This window comes from Phoenix dactylifera, chromosome 16 (assembly GCF_051530095.1).
Source record: "Phoenix dactylifera cultivar Ajwa chromosome 16, Ajwa_hap1_PhDact_Kaust_v1.1, whole genome shotgun sequence".
NCBI lineage: Eukaryota > Viridiplantae > Streptophyta > Magnoliopsida > Arecales > Arecaceae > Phoenix > Phoenix dactylifera.
In genome coordinates, this window is record NC_143205.1 from 20,225,614 (window position 1) to 20,237,495 (window position 11,882).

The following is an 11,882-nucleotide window of genomic DNA, read 5'->3' on the forward strand; positions in this document are numbered from 1 at the left end:
CTTTTTGTTTTTGTTATAAAAATTGAAAAGAAGAATCCCTCTCTAAGGACTTCATGCCAATCCCCTGCAAATGGCTCTTCTTTCTTTCTTTTTATTCTTTCTGAAAAAGAAAATGAAAGTTACTTATTGGCAATGATGAGCACTACGCATTCGATCTTTAAGCTTTGGTGATGTGTCATTCTCATGCTGCTTTTCTTTTGGCCACCAATGTGCAGCAAGGCCATCCTGGAATGGTGGAGAATCACAGCACAGTGTTAAAGATTACAAGCAGGGATTTCTAGATTTTTCCCTACCAACTACTTTTCAGACAACATCTATGTTAGAAGACAAAAAAACACTAGTGGCATGGTGTTTCAAGCCAAATATTTATACAGAAAGGCCAATAGAACTGCAGATTGGGTGATCTCACATATAGCCAATCACTCCAGAGGTGTCTTATCGGCCGAAAAAAGGGAGCTGCCTAGAATGTTATGAGATTTATAGTTTTTCGATCTTTTAAACGTATCCATACTATAATTGTATGAATCACCTGTCTTAACCACACACAAAAGCAGCACAAAAAAAACCAGAGAAAGAACTGTGTCTCAAAGTTTCTTAGGAACATAGTCATGCTGCTCTCATTAGAAACTATCATTCTTTTCTTTAAATTACTATCTAGGAGAAACGTATACCTCCTTATGACTTCTGATTCGCCGCATACAGAAGAGCACCATATACTTGACTGTATAAAATCTCTCTTGATCCTTTACTTGTGCTTCGGCCCACGCATTCCTCCTCCATTCTTTTCTTTTTGTCATACTTCGCATAGTTTCCTCTCTCAAAAGAATGGCAGTTGCAACCTTTAACGGTTGGAAAGGGCAATGTTGCTTGTGATGGAGTGATGGGGGTGGTGGGCCTAATAAACGGAAATGTTTAATTCCTTGTGGGAAGCAACAAGAACATGGTCCCTTGGTGACGCAGACAAGCCCATCCCTCTACTAACGCAAGGAATATACATGCACACACATAAGAAATAATAAGAAATGATCATATGGCTATATTGTATGCCACTTTCTTTTTTTTTCTTTTCTTTTCTTCTTGTTCTTCTTCTTTTTTTTTTGTGTGTGTGTGTGGTGTGTGAGCAAGGTTAGTAGTATCTTTACATTCATTTCTCAGCATAACCAAATCAAATGTCATGATCATTCATGTTGAGGTCCCTTGGATGATACTATTAGGTTTAAGGGACTGTAGGCACCATAATAACACTGGTCCTCTAGAATTTTTATGGGAATGAGGCCCACTCTGCAATGAGGCAGCAAATATATGCCCCAAACTTTTGTATTGATTGCTGCATTGGCTCAGAGCCTCAACCACAGCTCACATTTGCAACTATTCGATGAACAACTAGATATTCTTAGAAATTTAGATTTTAACTACAGAGTGTGGGTCCTATTTTTTGTTAAAAAAAGTTGTATTTTAGATTAAAAGATCATGGCTAATGGCCATATCCATTAGGTCCATCACATATTTGTTCTTCTAAGACAATATAGTACTGCCACTAGCCTTAGACACCTCTGAAAAAAATGGTGTCAAATTAGAGGTGAATACATTCAAACGTATGGCTACCAAAAGCACAGCTCACCCAAACAAACGTGCTTAAGTCTCATGTCATAGTTTATTGCCATCATTATAGAGCTTTATTTTTTAATAACCTTTTCAGCTTTTTCTCTGTACCACACTAGTTAGTAGGTACCAGCCAGCCTTTTCTCCTCATCTAATCCTCACTTATCTCAAGTATTAAACACGTCATTAGTCCTGGTAACGGTAGAGCTGAAGGCTTCTAACTCCGCCATTTACCTCAGAAGACCCGCGGTGAGTCACCCACCAGGTGCTGGCAACCTAATCGCCGCTGTTCCATTTACTCCATGATCCGACCTCTCTTTTTATGCTTACCGCCCGTTACGTTAAACGACGCCGGAGGTGACGATAAGAAAGGGAGACCCCCTTATAACGGCGCCCGGCTTCCCCTCCAACACCATCGTCTCTCGCCTTGGGCTTCGATCCCTCTTCTCTCTCTCTCTCTCTCAGCCGCTACGCGCGATCCGGGCCCGGTATCGGGTCGCCGTGTCGGGCTCCCACGTGTCGGCCAGCCGATATAAACCCCGCCGCCTTGGGATCGGAATGCGGCTCCGGAGATGAGGGCCTCGGGGGCGGCGACGCCAGCGGCGGCGGAGGAGGAGGAGGAGTTCTACGAGTCTTTGGATCGGATCCTGTCGTCATCGTGCTCCTCCACCTCGGCCTCCGACGACGACGCCGACCACCACCACCACCGTCGAGTCCCTCGGTTCCCCCCGCCCATCTCCGCCTCCTATGATGTGTGGATCTCCGAGCCTTCCTCCGTCGAGGAGCGCCGCCGTCGGCTTCTCCATCAGATGGGCCTCACCGCCGATCCCGCACTCTCCCGCTCTCGACCTGCCGCCCCAGACGGCGGCGACTGTGGGATCGCGGACGTAGGGAGGTCCGTCTCGTGCGACGGCCTTTGCCGGTGCCCTAATCTCTCCGCCGCTGCGGTCACGGCCATCTTCACCCGATCCAGATCCGAAGGCTCAGTGGATCCTAGCCCTGTACATAGACAGCAACCCTTCCGGAGCCCGCTCTCGTTTGGAGCCGCGATACCGAATAAGCCACCCCTCGGCCGGAGACCTTGGCCGGCTGCGGCAGAGCATAGGGAATCTGGCGGCAAAGATGGCGGCGGCGGCGCTGATGATGCTGAACGGCGGTGCACGATCAAGAACCTGGACGACGGGAGGGAGTTTGTGGTGAAGGAGTTCCGGGAGGACGGGATGTGGAACAAGCTGAGGGAGGTCGGGACGGGGCGGCAGCTCACGATGGAGGAGTTCGAGATGTGCGTCGGCCGATCCCCAATCGTACAGGAACTCATGAGGCGACAGAACGTCGAGGAGTTGGAGGGCGGTGGAAAGAGGGTCGGCGGTAACTCCGGAGACCCTGGAGGCGTGCCGAAGACCGCCCCTGGGGCTGCCCCAGGAATGAAGTCGAAAAAGAGGGGTGGCTGGCTGAAGACCATCAAGAACATGGCCGGTACGGTGGTCGCCGGAGGGTATTACCAACGGGAAAGGCGGAGCAGCGATGAGAAGGACTCATCATCTGAAAGAGGCGGCAGGAGATCGAGCTCGGCCACCGATGATAGCTTGGACGGGTCTTATTCTTCTCACCATTGCCCTGAGAGGGTTAGGGTTCGGCAGTATGGGAAATCCTTCAAGGAGCTCACTGGTCTTTATACGAGCCAGGAGATACATGCCCACAATGGATCCATTTGGAGCATCAAATTCAGCTTGGATGGCCGGTATCTGGCCAGTGCTGGGGAGGACTGTGTCATCCATGTGTGGGAAGTCTCGGAGTCTGAGAGGAAGGTGGAATTCCTAACAGGGGGCGTGGCAGGAGAGAATGGGAATTGTTATCCCTTTTTCACTGCTATGAGTAATGGGCCACCAGATCCGGCATTGGCGTTGGCTTGTGTTGAAGGCAACTATTGGGAGAAGAAGAGAAGAGCAAAGGTCCCTAGTAACAGGAAATCTGTGAGCATGGATCACTTGGTGGTGCCAGAGCGCATGTTCGCACTCTCGGAGAAGCCTGTCTGTTCTTTTTGTGGCCACCTTGACGACGTCCTGGATCTCTCATGGTCCAAATCACAGGTGCCTCTCACCTTCTTCGGCTATATTTTTAAGTAGTTCTATATTGATGATGCATTCTTGATCTTGAGCATTCCAGACCATATTGAAAGCAAAAGTTTTTTGTTACTCATGGATGCTGGAATAACATAGCAATATAACTAGTAAAGGAGATTTTTTTATTGTTAGTTTTTTGGCAGATGGTTTAAATATTAGAAAGTAATTGATGTGTATAATTGTGATCTCCAGAAAACTATCGACCAAGATTTTAAATCCCATGGATGGGTCATCCTAGTTTTTTTGTTGAAAAGGGACACACTGTTGTCCTTCCCGTCCCAAAAATTGAGATGGGAGATGTCTCGGGACGTGCCGATTGGGATGTTAGAATGATGGCAGGATATTCTCATCCCGACACTTGGGATGGTACACTGTCTCAGCTTCTCGCAGGATATCCCACCGGTTTTGACACCATGGTATCAACTACTGGTTAGGCAGGTGCACGACTTCATTGAAAAGCTATTTGATATTGATGGAATGAATTCACATGATGAAGTTTTACTGAGTTTCGCACCACATAGCAGACAGCATATGTGGGACAAGGGCATATGCATATAAATAATCCTCTCGAGATGGGGCTTAAGTTAATCTCAAACTGGATATTAAAAAAGAAGGATTTTAGCATGCATAAGTGCTGTGGATGTTTTGTAGATCGAAGTGCCACTGGCTGCTAAATATCTTTTATATTGAAAGGTTTAATTAACATCATGAAGCAATGACTAGATTCAACCCTTTTTATATATATTTAGATATAGAACAAACCAGCTTTTTACTATGGAAGCATAGAAAGGCACCTTATTTTATCTCGACGAATTCTAGTTTTGGAGTTATGGATTGTGTTTTCTTGAAGCTTGTGGCACATGTTGCTGGTATGCATTTCAATCCAACTCTAAACAAATTGTCGAGTTTTATCAGTTACTAAAATCACAAGCAATGTTTGAAAGCTGGTGCTTCAAAATAAAATGACAAGGATTGATTTATGACCTTTTCAATACCAAAGACGTATTTTGCATTTTTTGATTGGGTGTTAGGTTTTAGGTTGAGTATTTATTAGAGCTCACAATTGGGATAAGAGTGAGAATATGCGGTGGTAGGTGTTAAGTTGATATGTTTCCTTCAAAAGAATCTAGGAAATCAGTTGGCACTTTGATCGGGCTGCAGTGTATGATTTTGACCTTGTGATGGAATGCTGATGGGGTAGTATAGTATATTGCTTTCTTTTCGACTGAGTCATTTATATGCAGGCATTGTTGTCCACTTTAGCATGCATCTTGTTTGCACTAAAATCTCTAGCTTTAATGGTGGCAAACTTGCAGTTTCTGTCCTATTGGTCTCATATAGCGACCTATGCTTATTTAACAACCAAGGAATATATTACTCAGAGGATATGGATCAGTTCTTGTTGGATAAAGGAGCATGGTATATGGATATTGAAGTCATGGAGCTAAATAGATATAACATGATGAAAAGTGAGTGGTGCGGGTATGCGACTAGATTAGTTGTTGTGATTTAGAAAGATACTGTGAAAGAGAGGTTGTGTTATTGTTGCTGCAGTGTAGAGTTGGTAGAGAGGAGTTAGTTTCTTATAAGAAGTTGTGGAGAGTTATTGTTTAGCCCTTTGTTTGTTAGATCTATCTAGCCAAAAACTTGCGATAGTTGATAAAGACCTTGAGCAGGAATGCCTCTCTTTGCATTAGTATAATCAGCATATAATAGAATATTAAGAATTAGTGAATTTATTTCTTGTCCTTGCTTGTGCCATGACATGTATTTTGCACATGCCCATGTGTGCACCCATGTTTTTGCAAACACTCTGTGCTTAGTTCCATGCATTTGTGGAAGTGACAAGACCTTGCGAGGTCCATATGTGCAAATTGAGGGTTCTTTTTGCTAAAGTATCTACAAGATAGTTTCATGATCTAATCTAGACAAAATTATGACTTTGAGCTCATCTGAGAAGAACCCTAATTCCAACGATACATGCTTGATTTCCCTAACTAGAATTTTACTAGATCGAGAATTGTACTAAAGAAGAATGGAACTGCAAGGAGTGAACCATGAACTATCTACTATCTATAATTTTAATCTCTTTATATTTTTTAAGAACAAGAACTTGTGGTGGTCTGGACCATTTGGTAGTCTGAATAGTGTGAACTTTGGCAGGATGTAAAATCTTGTCATAATCAATTCATGTTGATAGTCTCTAAGAGCAAGATAATGCTAAGCAATTAAACTATTGATTGTAACTATTAATTTGATACAAAGCTAAATCCAAGTGCAATTTCGATGAAAGACAGCATCATCTTCATCGTTAACTTGTTTCCAATTTCATGGTTGAGAGCAATGGTAAAGATTCAAGGTTCCACTTTCAAAATAAACCATGTTAGTTACACCCCTGCTTTTTGTTCACACAACTGCCTCTTCTTATTATTGCCTCATCTTATTACATGTGTTAATGCAGAACCAGAATAATTTTATAGGGAATCTTCTCTCTTACATCCACTTAGAAGTTTATAGAAGATAGAAACTGCTTGGAGACCAAGAAGAAAGTGTTATTTCCTTGGTTTCTCCGGGTTCCAAAAAAATACTACATATAATTCTTTATTTTTGGTTGTGGAAATGCTTAGGTGTACCTTTAAGAAAGATTCTAAGGATGTATGCATCATCATGCATTATTGGCATAGTGAAGTGGTCAACTAAATCTTTAATTGTGTGATTGGTTAATATTCCAGGAGCAGAAAATCCTGGAAAAATAAGGATTATCTGTTCCTCCCGAGAGGTTGTTTATATAATCCTGCTTTTTCCAGGATTGTGTGCGCCTTGGAGTCTTCTGATTGAGACAGTTTGCGCTTTGTCTGGGAATAGTGGATGCAGCCATCCAAACAGGCCTTCAAGCAGTTTGATATTGGGTGTTACCATGTTTGTCAGTTGATTAAATGTTCCTTTTCTGCTATTAATGTTCTTCTTCGTGCACTTTTTTGTTCTAGACTTTGGTACTGTCCACCATCAGTTAATGATGATGTAGTCCTATACTTTGTAGTACTTTTTTTTTCATTTTGTAATATTCAGTTCCAAATTATAGAAATCTTGTTGCCATATTCAGAATGGCCTTTTATACTAGTTTATGTTTGTCAAGTAACTATCATATAAAGGATTTTGACATGTTTCTCTTCTTCTGCATACAGCATTTGCTTTCGTCCTCAATGGATAAGACAGTAAGGCTGTGGCACATTTCTAGCAATTCTTGTTTGAAAACATTCTCTCATAGTGACTATGGTGAGTTAATTGTGTTCTGGTTTGTCTGTGCTGCTTAAATTCTCTTTTACTTTCCTCTGCTGTTTGTCCTGGTTTATTAGCTAATGGCAACTTTTAACACTTGCTTTGATGCAGTGACCTGCATCCAGTTCAATCCTGTAGATGACAGATATTTCATCAGTGGATCGTTAGATGAGAAAGTTCGCATATGGAGTGTTCCAGATCGTCAAGTTGTTGATTGGAATGATCTTCATGAAATGGTTACCGCTGCTTGCTTCACTCCTGATGGGCAGGTTGCAAAGATTGATAGTGTGCTTTCAGTCTCTATTTTTTGAGTAACTTTTAAATATCTAAGTTATTATAAAGTTGTTTGCTCTATGTTTTGTCTCTTGGCTTTTAAAGGGTGCACTGGTGGGATCACATAAGGGGAGCTGCTACTTGTTTGACACATCCGGTACGAATGCCCTCTCTCTCTCTTTGCATGTGTGTGTGCGTCTCAGCAAACAACCTCTGACCACTACCTAAATATACCAAAAATATACTTATAATTATTTATAAAGTTAAATACAAACATTTATCTGTTGTCGTACAAAATGGTTTTTGCAAAACTAAGAGCATCAGACAACATTAGAATTTACATCCATTAATTTCTAGAGTTTCATCTGCCTACAGTTTCTGTTGGGTACTTTATTCTGTGTTATTGAATGACCTTAGATATTTTGTTTCTTAACTTGATATTAATTTCTTTTTCCAGAGAATAAGCTGCATTACAAAAGTCAGATAGATTTACAAATCAAGAAAAAGAAATCCAGCCACAAGAAAATCACAGGTTTTCAGGTATCCAATTTTCAAGATGAACTCATTCTCATTCTTTTGTTTGATGACAATATACATCTTAATTGGCTTTCATTGTTGCACACTTCAAGAGTTCATGCTTCTACTTTTTCATGGAACTGAGCTTGTTTTATGACCTCTTTAATAATTAGTTTCATTAAACAGTTTGCCCCAGGAAGTTCCTCGGAAGTTCTTATTACATCAGCAGATTCAAGAATTCGTGTCGTTAGTGGGGTTGAACTAGTTCACAAGTTTAAAGGTAAATTTTGCATATGATTTTATAGCCCTCTTATTGATGATTTGCGAATCTTCTGTTCACTTCGGTCAGTTATTTTCCATGTTGATGTAAATTTCACTAATAGATAACAAGATAGATTGGTAGGAGTAGTATTAGATTGATGCAAATGCTTCCAACCTCATAGGGAAAGAAATAAAATTCAAGAGGAAGGGAAATGTGAGCCAAAAGACTGAAAAGGTTTGCTTCCAAAATGAGGCATAACGATTTCATGGTGCTTAGCAAGCATGGGAGTCCTTGATAGGATAGCTCATTACATATATTTCCGTATCAGTTTGACTAAGAGGCCCACTTTGAGGTGGAATGTTGTTATATAATGTGTTTGGAGACTATTTAAACAATGTTATGGAGTCTTCTGAATGAGCATAATATTCAAAAAATCCAAATTTAGCTAGAGCTTATGTTGATGAAGTCAATAGTCATGAGGTTGAGCTTTAGAGTGGTTTACAAATCTTCATTTGTGTCTCTACAGGGAGCTGAACTTGTTATCAAATTCCATTTTGATTACAATTTCTTCCTTTTTATTTAAGCCTGGGAGTCCTATCTAGATTAGAACTTCTTTATGATGAAGGATCGAGAAATGTCCCATTACACGACCAAGCTCTCTGTCTTTTAAAATGATAATTCCTACTAAGGATTTTCTGCAAGATTTTCCTGTACTGGCCTATGTAATGTTGGTGAAGCCTTGTAGTTGCTACATTCAGGTTTAATTCCCTTTGAGAAGGTAAAGTAACATTCTTCTGTTGATCATGACTGCATGATAGACTTTGGGTGACAAATCTCAAAGTTTGGAACAGGCAATGATATTTTTACTGTGTACCTTTCATGATGTTTATCCTTTTGTTGATCACTTCTCCAACCTCAAAACCCTATCATTTCCTTGTGATTCCGCCCCCCACTTTTTTTTCTTGCTTGGTTCCGGTTTGTGTTATTATAATTTAAAGAAAACCAGAATGTAGGTCTTCTAGAAATTTTTTTGCAACCAACAGAGCAACATTTTAAGTTTATAAATCCTCTAAGACTCTGTTAACTTATTAATTATCTAACATCTTTCTGATGCCCCTAAAGACACAAACTTACAATCTTGAACCCTTATCTGCATCAACTTTGGGTATGAGAGTCAAGGCTTTGTTATCATCTTTATTCCAGAATTCACAACATGTTTCAATTTTTGTGTTGATTTTTCAAGATATCAATATTATGAATGATTGAGTCAAATTTTTGGTACTGATAGACTCAAGTTGAAATTAACATGATCACCTGTAAATGAGACCATGAAGGATCCTGTTAGTGCGATGTTCTGCACAATAATGGGCCAGATGGTCCTGAAGAAGATAACCATCTGCAACATGATGCTCGAAGCTCAGATTGTTCCACACCATCGGCCCATTAACCATCAAGTGCATAATCAAGCACTTGTCTGAAAATTTTCCTTATTAACCTCCATGGTCTCTTCAGGCAAGAATAAAGTTATTGATGTATTACTCTTATGGATGAGGAAGCACATGATTAATGAGCTAATATTTGAAGTAGGTGAATTTGAACGCAACTTGATTTTTCCTATCATCGTTCGGAGAAGTTTGATAGTTTTGAACAATAAGAAGATCATTGCCTTTGCATAAATGTATTCTGTTTTTCCTATTAAGCATGGAAACAAGGCTGAGGCGTCACTTTCTCATGCTCAATGATAAAGGCCGCATATTAGATGGTTGGTAAAGTTAGGCATTCTGATAAAAAGAAAGAGCGCCTACATCCATACAAGATTGCAAGCGCTAACAACATCCGAATTTTGATGATGGATTTTTACTTAGGTGCAAACTGGGGAATATGAGGATTCAGTTGGTGGGACATCTTATTTGTATCTGTTGTGGTGGCCCATTGTTGTATGTTGGAGGTTCAATATGATAGACGAGTTTGGTATACATTCAACTTCAAATGTCCGCCACCATAAAGCCCACAATAATTGGACACGATCTGATGAAGAAACCTAAACTAAATACTAGTGCGCTATTGGCCTTCGTTCAAGGCCAAGAACAAGGAAGAACCTGGCATGAATGTGCTAAAAGTATAATGAACAAGATATCTTAATCAACAATGAATTAATGAAATTTTCCTACCAGTAAAGTGGTTCCAATTTTTTGATTGAAATCTGAGATTTTTATTATCCTCTTTACAGAAACAACATAGTTTGATGAACTTAAACTGAGGAGGTGATTTGTCTCAACATTGATATTTTAGTCTGCAATGCAACTCAATTTAACTTGAATCTTTTGATTTTGTTACTTGCTCGTCTTGGGAATTCATTATCTTGTGTGAATTTGTTTTCTCAAGCTAGGTATGTCAACACAATTTGTAGGGTCACTGGATAAACTGATTTCTCCATAGGCGGATATAATTGCATGATAAACTGGTTTGCCACTGAAAATTGTAGGTTGATCTGATATTGGTGTTTTTCCTTTCAGGCTTCCGCAACACAAGCAGCCAGATCTCAGCCTCCTTAGCTGCAATTGGGAAGTACGTGATCTGTGCTAGCGAGGACTCCCACGTTTATGTTTGGAGATATGATGCCGATACACAGCCAACTAGAAGCAAAGGTGTTGTTGGCGTCTCGCAGTCATACGAACACTTCAACTGTCAGGATGTCACTGTGGCGGTAGCATGGCCAGGCACCAGCACAGGACGGTTGTCTAGAGTTAATAGCCACAACCAGAATGGTCAGGATGGCGTGTCGAAAGCTGGCCCAGGGGTGCGAGCAGGGACCAACGAATCCGAGAACCCCTTCCTGCCTGTGTATGGGTGCAACGGTAGCCCACTGAACAGTATCGCCCTTGATGCAAATGGTAATCACTTCAGCGATAGGGCTTCTGCAACTTGGCCTGAAGAGAAGCTAACCAACAATAGCCCTCAAAGCAATGGCGAACTTTTCAATGAGGATATGCGGATGCCGAGCAGGTCAGCCTGGGGAATGGTTATTGTGACTGCTGGGCGTGGAGGCGAAATTAGAACATTTCAAAATTTCGGATTTCCACTTTGGGTTTAAAGGCGAAGTTCTCTATAGGAAATTGCTGCACGCTTTGCAATGACATCAAAGACCTGTGCTGTGGTTGCAAAGTTATTCGACAGCTGCAGTAGTTTTGTGTATAGATGGATATATGGTTTGAGGATTGGAATATTCAGTGAGGTTTATTTAGTTGCTCCATTTGCTCAACGTATTTGTGAGAGCTGGAGTCCAGCCCAAGAACCGCAAGTTGATTCAGATTCGTCAGGCTTTGGATAACTGAAATGTAGGAGTTAAAACACGTCAAGCATTGTTCATCATTTCTTTTCTTTTTTACATTGATGTAAAATAGAAAAATTCAATCCAACAACAAAATCAGAATTCTGCTGTGAGATATTGTGGATTGTCCTGCGTTTGTAACTTATTTGATTTTGGAATTGGAAGTTAATTTTGTGCAAAAGCAGAGAGGAATTATCAAAAGAACCCGAACAAGGTTGCTCAATCTCAAAAAGTAGGGATCCCTTCCTTGTTCTGAGACTGCTCACTTTGTTTTCACAAAGTTATTGTGTTGCAGGAAGCAAGAACTTAAGCATCAAGATCTTTAACAATCAATTCACAGGGGTTGGTGAATATCGTAGATGAGTTTAACATCGTGGGAAGGAATGGTAGCTCCACACTCACTATATTCAGTTGTCAAACAAGTAGGACAAATAATGCATGGGGTACTCAAGTGAGCAGTTAACTTTAGTCTGTGATCTACCTGGAGTCACATTTT

The 11,882-nt window shown here is 40.8% G+C and overlaps 1 protein-coding gene across 1 annotated transcript; it reads left to right on the forward strand.

Moving 5' to 3' along the window:
• The first annotated feature begins 1,805 nt into the window (after positions 1–1,805).
• On the forward strand, positions 1,806–11,501 carry LOC103716318 (uncharacterized). The gene is made up of 7 exons (XM_008804272.5): positions 1,806–3,692; positions 6,911–7,001; positions 7,116–7,273; positions 7,383–7,434; positions 7,735–7,817; positions 7,980–8,073; positions 10,572–11,501. Exons 1-7 carry the CDS (start codon positions 2,175–2,177, stop codon positions 11,147–11,149), a joined length of 2,574 nt encoding a protein of 857 aa, XP_008802494.2. The 5' UTR covers positions 1,806–2,174; the 3' UTR covers positions 11,150–11,501.
• Positions 11,502–11,882: the final 381 nt, after the last annotated feature.